Genomic DNA, 19,384 nt, shown 5'->3' with positions numbered 1-19,384 from the left:
GTCCACACAAACAAACAAAGCCCCATCCACAGGATGCAGGCAACACACAAAACCACGACCCCTCCGGTCCATGGAAAAACCTCTCTCCACGGAACCGGTCCCTGGTGCCCCAAAGGTTGGGGATCTCTGCTCTATGCTGTTGAGCTGAGGAGGATACGTGGACATTCAGCTTTCTGTTTGGTGGACCCAGAAGCCTTTCTGATTCGGAGAGGGGAAGCCAGCTTCTGTAGATCTTTCATCTTCAAGTCACGTGCGGCCAAGGTGTAGTTGTTGGCGATGGAGTTGCTTGGCGTGCGGAAATGACACTGTTCCTTCAGGGGCACTGCCAGCATCCAAGATGCTCGTTGCATAAGCGTGGGGTAGTGGCTGCTCTCCTGGATCATCTAAACCCAGAACGAGGAGGAGAAAAGTAACGGGACATTCCATTAGAGAAGCTGATGGGGACAAAGGACAGGCAGGTAGTCCTCAACCTACGACCAAAACTGAGCCTCAAATTTCCATTGCTAAACAAGGCATCCCAAAGGTGCTTTTCCAAAAGGCAATTCTTGGGAGGTTTTTTTTTCTTCCTCTTGAAAATGTTTTGCTTCTCGTCCAAGAAGCTTCTTCAGTTCTGTAAAATCGGATGCAACTTAACAACCGCCTGGCTCGGCAACGGAAATTCTGGACCCAGTTACGGCTGTAACTCGAGGACTACATATAGAGTTGTCGTAGCTGAGAAAGCCATTAGACTGGCACAATTGTCATAGCCCGATTCTTTTCCTCTTAACGAATTCATGGTAACCTGGGAGAACCACGCCTTCCGAGGAAATTGTTTTCTGATTTAGGCAGGCAACTTATTTCCTGGCATAGACCGGGCAAAATATCCCAGGTGGAAGTGGAGGAACAGGTTCCATCACTGAGAAATGACCAGCAAACTCCTCGTAATGCTGCAATCGCCTCCTTCAAATGAAGCCGCCCACATAATTTTCCATAATTTAGAGGACTGCATGTCGGTTTGTTGTCTCCTCAAGCAAATAAACAGAGGCACTGTACAAACTTGAATCCGATCTCTTGCTAAGCCCCCCCAAACACAACGTGAAATTGTACAGGTAGTCCTCGACTTCACGACCAGAGAAAAGATCAAAAGTGAGAAATGCAACTCAACGTTACAGTCTGGATGGCATTAAGTTTAGGAAGCTGGTCAGTTTTGCTTTCGTTCCCTGCAAAACCCTTGAACAAAAAGTCACTCCATATTTCTAGCATCAGTCACCTGCCCAGGATGGAGGAAGCCCCAAACTAAACTAATTAATCTTTTTTCTTCCAGATTACTGCTTGCACCCAATGAGTACAGAGTTAATGCTCTTTTAGCGACTGCCTTGCTTAGCAACCATTTTCAGTTACGACAGTGATGAAATAAAAATAACTTTAAAACCAATCCTCCCATTTGTAACCTTTGCAGGGCTTGGAAGCAAAGGAAAGCTGATGTACAGATAGATCTCATTTACCAACTGCTTTGTTCAGCAACGGTCCAAAGTTACAACAGTCCTGACAAAGTATCTTTACAACCAATGCCTTCATTTGCAACTTAGCGGTGAGCATCGGTCATGGGATTGCCAATACAGTCAGAGCCTGTGGTCCTGTGTCTGACCAATTCTTTTTTTTTCCCTCTTGCAGAATGGGAAGATTGGAGAAGAAGGATTTACAAGAAAGTAAGCAGGCACGCAATGAAGAATACACTGGGCTGTTTGCCTGACATGCTCAGGGTTGCCAGTGCCACCGCATTATGTGTATTCCCTCTTGTGTGCTTGCTACTCTCTTGTAATCCCTTCTTCTCCAATCTTTCTACCCTGGAAGTGTGGGGAGGAAAAAAAAATGTCAGGCAGAGGTGAGATTGAGCAAAAAAAGAAAAAGCCAATCAATTCTGTAGGCAATCTCTCCAGTGCCTGACACTCTTTTTCTCCTTCCCTGCCAGCAGAGAGATTGGAGAGGAAAGGATTACAAGTGAATAAGCAGGCACACAATGGGAATCTATCAAGCTTTTTGTGCGGCGCGCTCACAGTTTTCTTTCGTGTATTCCCTGTTGTAAACCGGTTTATTTTCTTGTAATCCCTTCCTCTTCAATGAATGTAAATACACACATTAATTCCCTTCTGGATAATTATCCCAGCTCCCAGATGAGCACGGCAGAGGGGAAATAAACAAAAAGGGAAAGATTTGAAACTGATCAACCTTATCAGTTTTCACCCAGCTATCCCAGTGCCGCTGAGATGAATGGGGGAAAGGAAAGTGACAGTTGCTAAATTGCTTGATTTCCCACTTAGCAACCGCTTCAGTTAACAACAATTGCCGGTCCCAGTTGTGGTTGCTGAACAAGAACGACCTGTATTGTTCTCGAGCTGGTTTCCTATAATAACTATCTATCTATCTATATAAATAAAAATGTAAATGTTCATTTGTTCAAAATCTTAAATCTCCGAACGTTCTTCACCGATTGCTTTGAAATTTTGACACAAGGTTGCACTCGAATACGCGCGTGTTTTTATATACCTATATTATATAGATGTCACACCTGTGACAGGTAAAAACATGCTTTTTTTGAAAAACAGCGCCATCTGTTGGACGTAAAAGCAACACACGCTTTTACCAGACTGAGCCACAGCAACGCGTGGCCGGGTACAGCTAGTTTTCTAATAAGAATGCAAGGACTCACCTGATACAGCTGGGAGGGATCAGAGGCCGCCACTGAAGGCAAAGAGGGCAATTCAGGGATCTGCTTTGCATGGCTCATATTATAGATAGAATCAGTCTGTGTCTAAAAAATATGGGGGGGGGGAAAACTTCAAGAAAATGCAAAATGTGTCTAGATCATGACACTGCAGTGCTACAATCCTGTTTTTACCCCTGCCATCCTGCATTTAAATTGGTCTGGGGGGAAAAACCCCAAAACCCAAGTCTGGGCTTTTTTTAAAATTAAGAACCCATTTTTTTAGAAACCAATGGCCCAATCCTGGATCCAAGCCGCTTTTTCAATTGTGGAATTTAAAGATTTGTCAGATGGCTCCTAACTTTCTTAGGATTCTCTTCATGCAAATTTTTGAATGGATCAGCAGACCAACCCACCTCCCAGGGTTGTTGTAAAGAAAATAGAGGCAGGAATATTAGGTATTTGTGCCACCTTGAGTTATGTATACAAAAGATGGTATACAAAATATAATAATAATTACGAGGCTTTAGAATAAAATCAAGACGGGATGACCCCCATGGAGAATCCCAGACTTTTTACAGACTTTAGGGCCCCCTTGCTGCAAAATAAGCAATACTTAGTGCCATATTTAATGCTAAGAAATAACATTTTTTTTTGGTAGGACTTAGCATGTTTCTAAGTGCAATATTATGGTTTGTAAACAGAGGACGTTACTTTTTTCCCAATAAACCTCAGTTAAACCATGTCTTAGTGCAACTAAGGTAGGAGCTACTCTCTGGATATCCCAGGCAAAAGATCAGTGACTATTTTTCTCCATCCTGGTCCTTCCAGATGTGGTGATTAAGCTGGGAATCTTGCAAGCTTTTATCCAACACATCTGAAGATACCAGATTAAAAGAGGTTTGGTCCAGCATCTGCAATGTGACCACCCTATTATTTCTCTCCAAAAGTTCAACATTGTAGTATTACAATATCTTTATGCAGTTTCCAAATCCTTTTCCTTTAAAACATTGCAATTGCACACATATCTCAAACTAAGCCAATGTTTAACCATGGTTTGATTAAGAAGCTGAAACTCACTAGCTTTACTAAGCCTGTATCACAAATTAAGGGTTAAAAGCTACAATTGCTGTCATCATACAAGACAGGAAGCCTAAACCTCGGAAACAGGATTGCGTTTCTGGCACAATAAGCAAACCCAGACAATGTTTTCATAAGGATTATTCAGGCTTACCCTCAAAATTTGGGCAATCTCCTTTGGATTCATGTTGAATATTTCTTAGGATGTCCTCCTCTTCTTCCAAACTATCAATTAGATCAATGAACTTTCCAAAAATAAATCCTTATCGGGGCTTTAAACATCTAGAAGAATCACACCAGTTGACAGTCAAAACAACCCCCCCCTTATGCTACAATCCATTTTTATCACATTCCTTCATGAGGGCACCCACTGAATGTATTTTCAAACATCCCTCCCAAGTTAGGCTAGGTAGAAAGACACGTTATCTTATCTTTAGGAACTAGGAAGTGATCCACACTCATTCTGAAGAGGGAGGGAGGGAGGAGAAAGGAGAGGAAGAGAGAGACAGAGAGAGAGAGAAAGGAGGGAGGGAGGGAGAAAGGGAGAAGGAAGGAAGGAAGGAAGGAAGGAAGGAAGGAAGGAAGGAAGGAAAAGGAGAGGAGAGGAGAGGAGAGGAGGAGAAGGATGGATGGATGGAAGGAAGGAAGGGGAAAGGAAAGGGAAAGGAGAGGAGAGAGAAAGGAGGAGGGAGGGAGAGAAAAGAGAGGAAAGAGAAGAGAGGAAGGAAGGAAGGAGAAAGGAAAGGGAGAGGAGAGGAGAGGAGGAGGAGAGAGAGAAAGGAGGGAGGGAGGGAGGGAGAGAAAAGAGAGGAAGGAGAAGAGGGGAAGGAAGGACGGAAGGAAGGAAGGGGAAAGGGAAAGGAGAGGAGAGAAAGGAGGGAGGGAGGGAGAGAAGAGAGGAAGGAGAAGAGAGGAAGGAAGGAGAAAGGAAAGGGAGAGGAAGAGAGAAAGGGAGGGAGAGAAAAGAGAGGAAGAAGGAGAAGAGGGGAAGGAAGGACGGAAATGGAGAGGAGGAAGAAAGAGGGAGAGAAAGGAAGGAAGGAAAAGAGAAAGGAAGGAAAGAAGGAAGAGAAGGAGGGGAGAAAAAACAACAGAAGAAAAGAGAAAGAAAGAAAGAAAGAAAGAAAGAAAGAAAGAAAGAAAGAAAGAAAGAAAGAAAGAAAGAAAGAAAATCAAAGCAAAGCCGGGCACTTTCAAGGCCAACCAATGCCAGTTTCTTGTGCCTCTTCTCAACCTCAGCCAGGACCAGGAAGGGGCCCAGAGGACTCCCCGCCACTCCAGCTCCTGTCCCAGTCACCTGTTCCTGTCCGAGCCGGGGAGGCAGAGCTCAGAAAGAACTTCTGCTCTCCGACATTCTCTCCCCCTTCTCGCTCGCTCGGGGTAACCGAGGGGACCGCATTGCTGTCGCTAAGCAACCTGATTCCGCTCTTCCCACAACCCCCCCTCCCCACTCCGCCCAGTTGGCTGCCCTGCCACGCCATTCCTGCCAGCCTGGATCTTCACCAGCGGCTCCTGCGAAAGGCGGTTTGTTTAACAAGCAAACACTGTTCGGATATGGTAAGGTGGACGGGGCACGTCAGGTAGAACCAGGGGGGGTGACCTGGGCAGGGGAGGAGAGGGGGCAAAGAAATGGTATAAGGTTTCCTGCCTGAGCAGGGGGTTGGATTAGATGACCTCCAAGGTCCCTTCCAACTTTTTTTATTATTATTATTATTATTATTATTATTATTATTATTATTATTATTAAGATCTTCAAGGGAGGAAAAGCACATAGTACAGGGAGTCCTCAACTTACGGCCACCATTGAACTTATGTTGCTAAGTGAGAAATTTGTGAAGTGAGCTTTGCCTCACTTTACGACTTTTTTTGGCCACGTTTGTTAAGCGAGTCACTGCAGTTCTTAAACTAGTAACCCGGTCGTTAAGCGAATCTGACTTCCTCGTTGACTTTGCTTGCCAGAAGGTCACAAAAGGGAATCACGTGACCCCCGGGGACAATGCGACCGTCATAAATGTGAGTCAGTGGTCGAGCCTCCGAATGTAAAAAACATGACCATGGGGAGGCTGCAAGGGTCCTAAGTGGGAAAACGGTCATAAGTCACTCTTTTCAATGTCGTCGTAACTTCGAACGGTCGCTAAATGTACTGCAAATGAAATCGGGCAAAACTCCCTTAATAAGTTTCTCACCTAGCAATATAAATGTTGGGCTCAATTGTGGTTGTAAGTTGAGGACTACCTGGTCATCTGCCTATCTCACGTCCTTGGGAAGGATTTGAACAGGGAGACAATGACAGAGTTGGAAGGGACCTTGGAGGTCATCTAGTCCAACCCCTTGCTCGGGCAGGAAAACCCTATACCATTTCAGATAAATGGTTGTCCAATCTCTTCTTCAAAACCTTCCAGTGATGAAGCACCCACAGCTTCTGGAGGCAGGTTGTTCCAATGGTTAATTGTTCTGACTGTCAGGAAATTCCTTAGTTCTAGGTTGCTTCTCTCCTTGGTTAGTTTCCATCTGTTGCTTCTTGTTCTGCCTTCGGGCGCTTTGGAGAATAGCTTGACTCCCTCTTCTTTGGGGCAGCCCCTGAGATATTGGAAGACTGCTATTATGTCACCCATATAGAGCTGGAAGGGACCTTGGAGGTCTTCTAGTCCAAACCCCTCCTCAAGCAGGAAAACCCTAGAGTACCATTCCAGACAAATGGCTGTCCAGTCTCTTCTTAAAAACCTCCAGTGATGGAGCACCCACAACTTCTGGAGGCAAGTTGTTCCACTGGTTAATTGTTCTAACTGTCAAGAAGTTTCTCCTTCGCTCTAGGTTGCTTCTCTCTTTGGTTAGTTTCCATCCGTTGCTTCTTGTCCTGCCTTCAGGCGCTTTGGAGAATAGCTTGACTCCCTCTTCTTTGGGGCAGCCCCTGAGATACTGGAACACTGCTATCATGTCCCCCCTCGTCCTTCTCTTCACTAAACCAGACAGACCCAATTCCAGCAACCGTTCTTGATATGTTTTAGCCTCCAGTCTCCTGATCCTCTTTGTTGCTCTTCTCTGCACTCTTTCCAGAGTCTCCGCATCTTTTTTTACACCGTGGTGTCCAAAACTGGATGCCGTATTCCAAGTGTGGCCTTACCAAGGCCTTGTAAAGTGGTATTAACACTTCACGTGATCCCATCTTTTTTTAAAAAATCATATTTATAAACATTGGCACCAAGAGGCCGGGCAGCCTGCCAGGTGTGGTCCGGGCAGCCCGCAAGGCATGTCGACTCCCGCAGCCTGAGCAGCGCCAACCGCATCCGCCGCCATCCTCCTGCTGGCTCCGCCGCCTCGCTGCGCCCTGCAAGGGAGGAGCCGGGCCGCTTCCCGGAGAGGCCGAGGCGGCCGGCCTTGAGGCAAATCGAGCTAATTCGGGCCGATTGACGGGCGGACGAGGCGGCGGCGGCTCCCTCCTCAAGGGCCTCGCCGGCCCGGGAGCGCCCAACAGGGCCGAGCAGGCCGGGCCAGGCGAGGCGAGACGAGGCGGCGGAGGTAAGGCCGAAGGAGCGAGGCAGGCCCGGCCCGCTTCGTTGGCTTTCCCTGCGGGGAGGAGGAGAAGGAAGAGGCGCAGCGGCGCCTTCCGAGGCCGAGCAGCCGGCCGGCCGGCCGGCCTGCAGGCGGAGGTCCGGCAGGGGAGCGGCTTTCCCGCGGACCCTGCTCGGGCTTCCGGGGGGGGGGAGCAGGTTGACGTTCAACAGGGCAGTCGGCCGCCCCGGGGCCCCTCAGGGGCTGCTGAGGGTGGAGGGTCAGGCAGAGGTTCAACAGGACAGATTCTCTCCCCTCCCCCCCCAATTGCCCCTGCTGAGGCTGGAGGGTCAGGCAGAGGTTCAACAGGACAGATTCCCCATGCTGAGGGTGGAGGGTCAGGCAGAGGTTCAACAGGACAGATCTCTCCCCTCCCCTCCCAATTGCCCCTGCTGAGGCTGGAGGGTCAGGCAGAGGTCCAACAGGACAGATTCTCCCCCTTCCCCCCCCCACAATTGCCCCTGCTGAGGCTGGAGGGTCAGGCAGAGGTTCAACAGGACAGATTCCCCCATGCTGAGGGTGGAGGGTCAGGCAGATGTCCAACAGGNCCCCCCCCACAATTGCCCCTGCTGAGGCTGGAGGGTCAGGCAGAGGTTCAACAGGACAGATTCCCCTTTGCTGAGTCTGGAAGGTCAGGCAAAGGTCCAACAGGACAGATCTCTCCCCTCCCCCCCAATTGCCCCTGCTGAGGCTGGAGGGTCAGGCAGAGGTTCAACAGGACAGATTCCCCCATGCTGAGTCTGGAAGGTCAGGCAGAGGTCCAACAGGACAGATCTCTCCCCTCCCCCCAATTGCCCCTGCTGAGGCTGGAGGGTCAGGCAGAGGTTCAACAGGACAGATTCCCCCATGCTGAGGCTGGAGGGTCAGGCAGAGGTTCACCAGGTTCCCCTGTTGCATCTCAGGTTCTGTCCAGGCTGGAGGATTAGGCAGAGGTTCAACAGGACAGTGGTATCCCTCACACTGCCCTTCAGGTCCTGCTGAGGCTGAAGGAGCAGGCAGAGGTTCACTGGGAAATATTTTTTTCCCTCTTGCTGCTCCTCAGCTGCTGCTGAGACTGCAGTGTCAGGCAGAGTTTCAACAGGACAGTTCTTTTTTCTTCTTCTCATGTTCCCCCCCCCCCCAGCCCTGTTGAGGCTGGAGGATCAGGCAGAAGTTCCCCAGGACAATGCCTTTGCTCATTTGGTGCCCTGCTTTTGTCAGATTTTGAAGAACTGCTGGGTACTTTGGGGTGCAGTCTTGCAACTGGACAGTTATAGAAGACAGGCAGAAATTCAACAGGGCATCAGAGATTGGACTGTTTGGATATTTGTTTCTGGATAGCAAAGATAATCTGAACAATTCCTTCAGCATCTCAGGGATGTTTCAAAAAGTTATTTGTTTTTCTGCCACCTGCTTTATTTGTTTTTTTCCTTCCTCTAAGAATCTACATTGTGGAAACATTGTAAAGCTGTAGTAAACAGGCAGCCTTTGGAGTTTGCCAGTACAATTGCAAAGGTTCTACTAGGAATTGCAACTATGTGGAATCCGACTCCTGTAATAAGAGGACAAGGGGAAAAAAATGAAGTTGTTTCTAAATATATATATTTCGTAGCAAAATGGGGATCTTAAAGGTTATCGCCTAAGAATGTTTGAATACAGGCAGTCCTTGACTCACAGCCAACAATTTGAGTTCAACCTTTCGGTTGCTAAGCGAGACATTGACTTTGCTTGTCAGAAGGTCGCAAAATGGGATTGTGTGACCCCGGGGGAACATTGCAACCGTCATAAATATGAACCAGTTGTCATAAATATGAACCAGCCTCTGAATTTTGATCATGTGACCCCAGGGATGCTGCAATGGTCATAAGTATGAAAAACGGTCATGAGTCACTTTTTTCAGTGCCGTTGTAACTTCGAACGGTCACTACATAGACTGTTGTAAGTCGAGGACTACCTGAATAACCTTGTACTAAAAATAGGACTACCTATACTATAGACTACTTATTGCCTCCAGAAGTTGTGAATGCTCCAACACTGGAAGAGATTGGACAGCCATTTGTCTGAAATGGTATAGGGTTTCCTGCCTGAGTAGGGGGTTGGACTAGATGACCTCCAAGGTCTCTTCCAACTTTATCATCATCATCAATCATCATCATCATCATCATTATTATTATTATTATTATTACTCTACAGACTACAGTCTGCTTTACATTTGGGAATCTGAATAAGCACAGCAGACAAAATATTCCTTTTTTCATCCTCTTTCTAGGATTTAGGATTTGAAAACAAATTTCGGATTTGTTTTTAAGCTTGAAAGCGTCACCATGTCGAAAGAGGTGAAGGAACTCCAGAAACGGTGGCTGGCGATGATGGATACGGTACATAGCAACTCACATGTGAGTTACAGAGAACTTTTATCGCTGTCGAAGTGGCATTTTCCTTCTGTTTAGGGAAAGACCAGCTAAAACTAAAAGTCGGTATAAATAAAAATTGGATGGGAAGGAGAATTAATCCTCTCTTACACGCCTTGTTTCTTGTCTCAAAGCCATCGTTGCATAATAACTGGGCTAAAGCTTGCCAAGCTGTTTTGTGGGAATCCAACCCAACCAGTAGGGTTAGGGTTACGATCGTGCAAAATCAGCCAATTGGGTTCATGCAACAGATGATGTTTAAATCATGCGCGAACACAGCTTTGCAAAGATATTGGGGGGGAAATGGCAAAAAAATGTTTGGATATAACTGTGACTGTGAGAGGGACCTTGGAGTCTTAGTGGACGATCACTTAACCATGAGCCAGCAGTGTGCAGAAGCAGCCAAAAAAGCTAATGCAATCCTGGGTTGTATAAACAAAGATCACGCGAGGTATTAGTGCCACTTTATAAAACCCTATTAAGACCACACCTGGAATACTGCAGCCTATTTTAGTCACCATATCACAAAAAAGAGGTTGAGAGTTTGGAAAAAATTCAGAGAAGAGCAACTAAGATGATCAAAGGCCTGGAGACTAAAATATACGAAGAACGGCTGTGGGACTTGGGTTTGGCTAGTCTAAAAAAAAGAAGAAGATAGCAGTCTTCCAATATCTGAGAGGCTGCCACAAGGAAGAGGGGGTCACTTTGTTCACCAGAGCACCAGAGGGCAGGACAAGAAACAATAGTTGGAAACTGATCAAAGAGAGAAGCAACCTGGAATTAAGGAGAAACTTCCTGACAGTGAGGACAATTAACCAGTGGAACAGCTTGCCTCCAGAATTCTTGGGCGCTCCATCACTGGAAATTTTTAAGAAGAGATTGGACAGTCACTTGTCTGAGATAGTATAGGTTCTCCTGCTTGAGCAGGGGGCTGGACTAGAAGACCTCCAAGGTCCCTTCCAGCTCCATTCTATTCTAAGAGACCTGTATGAGACTCGCCTTAATTCAATATGATTTCCTCTTGTAAGAGCTTCACTTCCCAGAATAAATTCCCCAAATCTTTTAAAAACATTTTTCTTTTTCCCTTTATTTCCCAGGTGGTTTCTTTTATGAACTCCAGAGTTGGCCAGTACTTAGATGATCACCCTTTCGTTACCCTCTCCCTGATGGTGTTTATCGCAGCCTCAGCTGTTCCGATTGCGTTTTTTCTGGTATTTGTCGTCACTACCACAGTCCTGGCGTGCATCGGAGTGATCGTCATGGAAGGTAATTCATGTCTTTGGGGGAAAGGGTTGGGATGGCGCCTCCATGCCTCTCCAGAGACAGCTTTCAGTGTGATCCTTCAAGACAATAAATAAACGGGCTTGAAGTTTAATGGCAGAAGGCCTGTTCCCTTGGCAACAGTGCAGAAGTAATTCCTCATTGCCTCCTTACAGGATTTTATTCACTCTCCTACTCTAGTCTACTATCTAAGATGTTTTAGAGGCCTCCCGAGTAAGAACTAACCAGGCCTAACTCTGCTGAGCTGTCCTAGACCAGCCATAAATTTGCTGGGTGCTGCCATCTATTGACAATCTTCTATATAAATAAAAATGTAAATGTTCGTTTGTTCAAAATCTTAAATCTCCAAAAGTTCTTCACCGATTGTTTTGAAATTTTGACACAACGTCGCATTCGAATATGCGCGTGTTTTTATATACTTACTATTATATAGATGTCACACCTGTGATAGGTAAAAACATGATTTTTTTGAAAAACAGCGCCATCTGTTGGACGTAAAAACAACACACGTTTTTACCAGACTGAGCCACAGCAACGCGTGGCCGGGTACAGCTAGTAATGCAATAAAAACAAGATTCCTAGAGAAGCCCTAAGAAGGCTCATGACATCTCCTCCTTGCTAGGTTTCGTAATATCCTTGGGTGGCGTCACCTTGCTTTGCATTCTTGGTGGATTGGGCATGCTGTCGCTGCTGGTTTCCGGAATGCTGAGTGTCTGTTACCTGTCTCTTACAACCCTGCTCAGCTACTGGCCCATTCGAGAGTAAGTACCCCAGGCCTGATAATAAATTATATTCCGTATATTGTTCCAGAGCAGCCACAAACCGTCGGACAGTGTAGGAGAAGAGCAGGCAGAGCTTGGGGGGGTGGAGTCAAGAGAGGACGTAGCTTAGAATCGTTACGTGTTCATGCTCCAAGTCCAGCCCCTCCCCTTGAATTCTATTAATTCTTACCTAGCAACAATTCAGTGCTTTATCGTTAGTGGGCTGGATTCTCCGTACGCTTGAGCAATAAATCTCCTGAACTGGAACTTCCAGTATGTCTGATCCTGATTCTTCACCCCTGACAGACTAGCCCACATTGGCTGCCTTGACATGCCCTTGACATACCTTCCAGACAGGAGTTGTGCCAATGTTTTGCAGGAAATTTCATTCCAACAGATCCTGCATTGTGCTGAACTATAGTTTGCTTTAACTGTAGGTTGTGAACAAGCGGTAACGAACGGCCTAGCCTAGCTTGTACCAAAAGCTATGTTTTGAACCGTGGTTCACAAGCCTCGGGAACTAGCTTCACTCTTAAACCCTGTTTCGGTTCTTCTTGACTTTGTATAGTTCATAGACCAGGTTTTATAATAAATCTTTCTTGCGCTTCCCACCACATTTGACTCATTGTGACAAATCATGGTTACCCAAGCCGGTTTGGCACCATTTCTTGCCCCAATCGCTGGCTTAGCAGTATAAATTCAAGGAAAAATAAAGAGCACTTTCTGATTCACTTATTCCCCTCCAGGCTATATCCAGTCCCTGAGCTTGTCATCATTTCAGTGCCTAGCAGAGCCCACTTCTACAAGATTGTGAAGTGTCACAATCGGTATTTTTATAGCCTATTTTTGTCCTTCTCTAGGCTATTTCCACTTTAAACTATAATTGCAGCACGGACTGCATTCTCCTCGCAAACCAACTTCGGTTCCTATTTGCGGCCATTCACATCCCACACTTATCCCCAAGCTCAAAAAATTATAATTAGCTGGCGGTCCAAACCCCAATATCTGTGATCAATTTATATTTTGCAGGATTTTATCTGTGCATTCCCCTTCATTGAATGCACCCTGCATTGGCACGGCAGGCAAACTCAGGCCTTGCCCCGCAGAGGTACAGTTTTGGCTGGAACCAACCATCGGCCTAAACAACAAAATGCCGACGGATGCTAAACAAAATAACACAACCTCCCAACTCATCTATTTTTAAAATTCAGGGCCTTCCATTCTCCTTTTGAAATGGCTCTTGAAACCAGGTCACGTAGTCACGAATATTCTGAAAATTGGGAACCAGAGCCCTGTTAGCTAATGAGATGTCATCCCTGAAAGCTGCAATCTTGATCGCTTTTTGTGTTTGTGTGTGTGTGTGTGTCTCTCTCTCTCTCTCTCTCAGAGGCCCGTCCAAGGAAGAGAATGCCAACGGAAGCAGTTCTGTCTCCAATCTCATTATTGACTAGGAAGCAGAAACTTCTCACAAGGGGTGAATAAATTGGATAGCGGCTCAAAATGTCTCCGACAGTGGCACTTTAACAAAAAAAAGAAAATGTAGCTGGAAAAAAAACACATCCTTGTTACAGTATTCTGTAGAATTGTTTACCCACCGAGAGGACCGGGGTTCAGCTCCTTATTAACAGGGAATTAAGAGACTGATTTCTCCAGAGCCGGACGCTAAGATAGCCGAGCCCTCGCTCCCAATTATTTTGAAAACCACCTCAGCAGCTTTTAGGCAGAGTTTTCACGCACGGTTGCTCCTGGAGTTTCAGGAACCCAACGACAGTGTTGATTTTAACGTGGGAAACGGAGCAGGGGAATCTATGCCCGACTACATTGCGGGCGACAGCAAATGGAACCGAAATACGGGCCATGGCGAAGACCCCAAATTAAAGCCGGTGCATCTCTTTACGATTGTCTTTCGGGTGGGGCAGGTCAAGCGTTTTTGATTTCTTTGTTTCTAGGGGGGATTGTGTTCTGCCTTTTGTTTGTTGCATTTAGCAACTTTGCAGAAAGCTGGATGGTTAAGCACAGTGGTTTTCCTTATGCCAAATATCGGTCACTCTAAGCCTAGTTTGAATATTTTCTTTTTTTTAAAAAAAAAAAAAGTTTTTTCTTCTGCTTGGTTGCTTAAAGCTGTCATCAGATATACTTTTTGCCACTAAACTGTTACTTTTCATCCAGGCTGTCTCTGTCCCATTTCTCAGCTTGCACCAACGTTGTGAATGTGTGAAGGGCCAGCACATCACTTTTAGCCCTCGAGATATACACACACACACATATATATATATACACACACATAATATATACACACACATACACACACATATATATACACACCCACATATATATACACATAAACACACACACACATATATATAAAGGTGTATATATACATTGTAATCAAACTGAAATGGAAGCGAACTGAAATTCCATTCCATTTTTTAACCTCTACTTGATAGCTTTTTGGAATATGTTTTTGTCACAACAAAAATCAGATGCAGTTCTTGGGCCTGAAAAGGTGTATATGTGTGTGTGTGTATGTGTGTGTACACACACCTTTTTCAGGCCCAAGAGCTGCATGCGACAAAAGCATATTCCAAAAAGCTATCAAGTGGAGAAGGTCAAACATTAAATGGAATTTCAGTTCAGTTCCATTTCAGTTTTGATTACAATTAAACGCAGGCTGGATTGATTACAGCACAGGTACTTCCTTAATCATTTTTTCTCTTTGGTTAGATTAAAAACTAAGGTAACTTTCAGAGGTCCTAAATTTCTGGCCCGGAGTGTTTGTTACGGGTGTGTGATCCAGAGCCTCAAATGGTGAATCTTGGGGCTTGAACTTAGCTAAATGCAGATTGTTCAGCAAATGGAGACAAAAATTATAAAGGGGGACATGCCGTCGTCTAGCGTTACTTTTGTACCCCCCTAAATGTAGAGCTAGGTCTTAGGGATTCTTCCCTCTGTGTTTTGGATTCTGGATACACAAGCTGGATATCTGGGTAAGAATCTGTCCAAATACGCTCACCAAAGACCAAGCTTAAGATGACATTGGCAAAATTTTTCCCACCCTACATCAAAAAATATACTGGTAGAACTCAACCTAGGATCACAGTTGAATTCTGGGAGTTGATGCCTACTCCTCTTAGAGTTGCGAGGTGGAGAAACACTGGTATAGGGTGAGGTTAGGAGGGAGAGAAAGGAAATGGATGAGAAAATAAATTAGGATTGCACTGTTGTTGTTTTTTAAAATTGTTTTATAATAGAAAATAAAGTACGAAACAGTAAAACAAAACGAAACAAAACAAAAACATGCATTCAATCCTAACAACAACCAAAAAGAAAAAAATAGCGTACAAAAAAGGAGGAAAAAGTGGTCAATTAAATTTAACATGTAGGATCCACCCTGGCTGGGTGCTGTAAAAAAAAACAACAATAAATTTCCCCCCCCTTTTACAAATATATATATAAAAGAAGAAAAAGCAGTCAACAGTGAACATTACACTATTCAAATCCCCGTTAACCATCTGTTATTATATTTAGCATGTAGAAAGTCCACAAACGGTTTCCAGTCTCTTATTTAGCTATCTAGTCCATTATCTCTGATCAAAGCAGTTAATTTCCCTATCTCTGCTAATTCAACTTCATTCCCTTTTTCTTCTCAGTGTTTGTCAAGTACTATCCTCGCTACCGTCACCATGTGAAGGCATAACCCCAACCCCCCAATTTTTTTTTCAATTGACTTGTCCATCATACCTAAAAGATTCTGGCTTCATTAATATTTGTATCTTAAAATATTTTTTTGCATTGTCATTGTTATATTTGTCCAGTATATTTTCACATCTTTGCAAGAGCACCGCCGGTGATAAAATGAAGCTGGATTTTGACCACGGGATTACCCTGTTCAATTTGGCCTCTAGCCCTGCTGAGCGAGGTCTGTAACCCACTTCTTGCCCATAGGAGACCCTGGATGAATCACATTCCAGGAATGCCAACTCCAGGAGAAAAAACAGCCAGTCTTTAGTACACAGAACTGACAAAGCCACACAGCGATGTCGTTTGTGCTCCGTGTATCTTCTGAACACAATTGCTGTGGCTCGTGAGCAGCATTGGATGAACTCGGCCCCATAGGAAAAAGCTTTCTTAAACTCCCTTACTTGATTCCCATTAGCTGGAAGACTCACCAATTGGACACACCATCACACAGCAAAGAGGAGGAAAGACCCTGGGAGGAGGGGGGGGGCTTTCCAACCTCTTTTTGCCCAGTTCTCTCCCCCTTCCACACACACACACACACAGATTTGCACAATACCCTCTAGTAAAATGTGCCTGGCGAATTTCCAGCCGAGTTGTTTTGCTGGCTTAATTCAACCCACCCACTCCTGGGGATAACTCATTAAACCAGGTTTGGCTCTGGTTCATGCCTGCAGCCCCCCCCCCCGACTCCCCCAGCTGTACGGCAAGCATGTTGTGGTCTTAAACCCCACAGCTCCCGTCCTTATTTCCAAGCTAGGCAGCAAAGTCCTCCCCCAAAAATGCACGGAGATGGTCTGGCATTGGCGTGTGCAGAAGGCGGTATAGGAAAGCAAGCAAAGTCAAGAGAAGCGAGTAGGGCTCTCTCTCTGTGTGTGTGTGTGTGTGTTCTTTCCTGCAGCAGGCAAAACTGCTCATCTCGAATCAGAAAATGTGGAAGGCATGAGAGAGCGCATCTCCTGGGGAATCCATCTCCACATGATCCCACCTCACCGTCTTCTCCCCACCAGCCGGGGGATCTAATTTGCTTTCCAACGCTCCCTCCAAGAATGGATTTCCAAGCCAACCAGACTTCCAACGATTCCGCTCTAAACATTTCAGAGCTGGGACAAGACTTCCCTCCCGACGACAACGGTAAGCTGAAGCAGAAGAATGCAGGGAAATGAGGAATGAGAGAGAGAAAGAGACGGATGGGGTTGATCCCAAACTTTCTCTGATCTTTAAACCTGGAGGGAGACGATGAAGGGAGAGAAGACGAAGGCAGAAACTAGCCAAGAAATATTTGAATTAGCCAGTTAGGGAAATTGTGCGTTTTGGTGTTTCAGTTGGAACCGGTGACCCCCTTTGGCTGCGCTGATTTTGTTCGTTTTCACGTCGTTAAAATGCCCGAGATGATGTGGCTCTGTGTGTTTGTGTATTCAAGGCAAAATTAGGGGATGAAAGATTTCAGCTATCCAGCTAAGGTAATTTTTGGCGTTTCCCTTTGTTGACTAAATCACCATCGGTGAGATTTGCACCTTAGGCTTAGGCGAACTCTGGTTGATTTGGTTTTTGTTTAATCTGCTTTTCAAAACCAGCCAGCCAAGAGAATACTTGGGTGTCTTTGTAATGTGGAGGATCAGACACCCCTGTAGCTGTTGCAGAATGATTCTGCTTGGCACTTTGATCTGGATGGTTGGGGCAATTGAATTCAAGACGATCTCTCTAAGCATCAAAGGAAGTCAACCCAAGGGAGCGGGCTGTTCAAAGCAGATGGAAAAGAGTTTCTGGGCATGCACAGAAAGCTCTTTTAGACCAAAAGGCGGCAGCTATGGAGTCGGGGGCTTTAAAGGACGCTTGGATTTAAGCACCTTGAAATCAATGGGACTCTTCAGAGCCCCAAAATAGTGTAGAATACAGGGGTGGGCAACGATGACTCCCTTCACAACCTGTGGACTTCAACTCCCAGAATTCCTTGAGCTAACAATTAGAAAACGCTGTGCATGTCTTGCTCATAATTCCTTGTACTTTATACTCTTCTTGTAAGGATTAGTATAGAAATCAGCTAATACAACTGTAAGGCAGTGTTTTTCCACCTTAGCTAGCTGGGGAATTCTGGAAGTTGAAGACCACACCTCTTAAAAGTTGCCAAGGTTGAAAAACACTGGTGGAAAGCTTCATCTTTATCCAAGCCTTCTTGAGCAAGACATGGCACTTCAAGGACCCTTTCTCCCCCTCTCTTTCTTCCTAGGTGACCTCAGCTCCATGAGTTATTCCACCATTATCATGTCCGTCCTCTTTGGTATCATCTGTCTGGTGGGCATTGTTGGCAACAGCCTGGTGATCTGCGCCGTCTTGAAGAAATCCAGCCCCAGCAGCAGCGTACCGGATATCTTCATTGTCAACCTTTCCTTGGTGGACCTCCTGTTCCTTCTGGGGATGCCCTTCCTCATCCACCAGCTGTTGGGCCAAGGAAGCTGGAAATTTGGAGGAACCATGTGCACCATCATCACCGCCTTGGATGCCAACAGCCAGTTCACCAGCACTTACATCCTCACCGCCATGTCCATTGACCGCTACCTGGCTACTGTCTATCCTTTCTCCTCCACCCGTTTCAGGAAGCCCCCGGTGGCCGTCACGGCCATCTGTATGCTCTGGGCCCTCTCCTTTCTCAGCATCACTCCCGTCTGGATGTACGCCCAGTTGATTCCTCTACCCGGAGAGCTTTTGGGGTGCGGGATACGTCTGCCAGACCCTCAGTGGGACATCTATTGGTATACCCTCTACCAGTTCTTCCTTGCTTTCGCCATCCCTTTTGCGGTCATCACGGTGGCCTACCAGAGAATCCTCCTAAAGATGGCCAGGTCTTCTGAAGCCCTCACCAGGCAAAGAGGCACCCAGCTGCGGATCAAAAGGGTGACACGGATCGCCATTGCCATCTGCTTGGCCTTCTTCCTGTGCTGGGCTCCCTTCCATGTCCTACAGCTTGTCCAATTAGCCGTCCAACCCACTTTACCCTTCTACTATGCCTACAATGTGGCCATCAGCCTGGGTTATGCCAACAGCTGCCTTAACCCTTTCATCTACATCTTGCTGGGGCAGAACTTCCGCCGGAGGATCACGGTCTCTGACCAGCCAGCAGATGTGGAAGGACTCTTCCAACATCAGGTCAAAAGCGCCCCAGCAGACCCCAGTGAATCTGGGCAGCCTTTGCTACATTTGGTCTCTGTCTTGGCCAGATAAGAGATGACAAATGGATTTATTTGGGTGAATTAACTCTAGGGATATGTGTCCATCCACCCCATTTTTGAGAACTTTTGGGACTTTTGTAAAAATGATCTTTTCTGCTTTGGACCATTATGGCGTAACCTGCAGGAGCAGGGTCCTTAAATAAATCACTCTTTTGATAACCTGGCAGCTTTAAGAGGTATGGACTTTAAGTATGCCGGCTGGGGAATTCTGGGAGTTGAAGTCCACACGTCATACAGTGACTGTGGCCAAATTTGGAAAAAAAATACTAAAATAAACAAATCAAAAGGCAGCTGAAGGCATCATGGACATTGTGTGCTTTTTTTTTTTTTTGGTATTGAGATTCTCCAAATACACCAAACTGATCGATCAAGAAACATTTTAAATGACATCCATTCCCTCATTGTTGGAAGTGGGACTGAAATCATTTTGGGACGAGTCCCATGAAAACATTCAACAGCAATTTTGCTTGATATTCTCATTTCAATTCAGTCTAACACCGTCTAATAGTGTATTTCCGGGCATGCCTATGCTGATTAAATTACAAATACAATATAGTTCTACCTTGTGTTTTGGTTTAATTTTGCCTGGAAATTTGACCTTATGTGTTTGTGAACTGTATTGTACAGTCCAAAACCTTGAATAAAGAGAATCTAACTTCCTTTTAGAGA

The 19,384-nt window shown here is 45.7% G+C and overlaps 2 protein-coding genes across 2 annotated transcripts; both read left to right on the top strand.

The window, feature by feature from the left end:
- The first annotated feature begins 5,299 nt into the window (after positions 1-5,299).
- On the top strand, positions 5,300-13,915 carry TMEM159 (transmembrane protein 159). Its single transcript, XM_015827857.1, has 5 exons — positions 5,300-5,320; positions 9,564-9,690; positions 10,803-10,971; positions 11,609-11,747; positions 13,135-13,915. The coding sequence occupies exons 2-5, from the start codon at positions 9,619-9,621 to the stop codon at positions 13,196-13,198; spliced, it is 444 nt and encodes a 147-aa protein (XP_015683343.1). The 5' UTR covers positions 5,300-5,320; positions 9,564-9,618; the 3' UTR covers positions 13,199-13,915.
- A 2,516-nt stretch (positions 13,916-16,431) lies between these two features.
- On the top strand, positions 16,432-18,898 carry LOC107298479 (melanin-concentrating hormone receptor 1-like). Its single transcript, XM_015827858.2, has 2 exons — positions 16,432-16,619; positions 17,716-18,898. The coding sequence occupies exons 1-2, from the start codon at positions 16,535-16,537 to the stop codon at positions 18,705-18,707; spliced, it is 1,077 nt and encodes a 358-aa protein (XP_015683344.2). The 5' UTR covers positions 16,432-16,534; the 3' UTR covers positions 18,708-18,898.
- The last annotated feature ends 486 nt before the right edge of the window (positions 18,899-19,384 follow it).

Source organism: Protobothrops mucrosquamatus, unplaced genomic scaffold (genome assembly GCF_001527695.2).
Source record: "Protobothrops mucrosquamatus isolate PMUCROS unplaced genomic scaffold, P.Mucros_1.0 scaffold4008, whole genome shotgun sequence".
Lineage (NCBI taxonomy): Eukaryota > Metazoa > Chordata > Lepidosauria > Squamata > Viperidae > Protobothrops > Protobothrops mucrosquamatus.
Note: the sequence above shows the minus strand (reverse complement) of the source record. Positions and strands in the feature narration are given on the sequence as shown.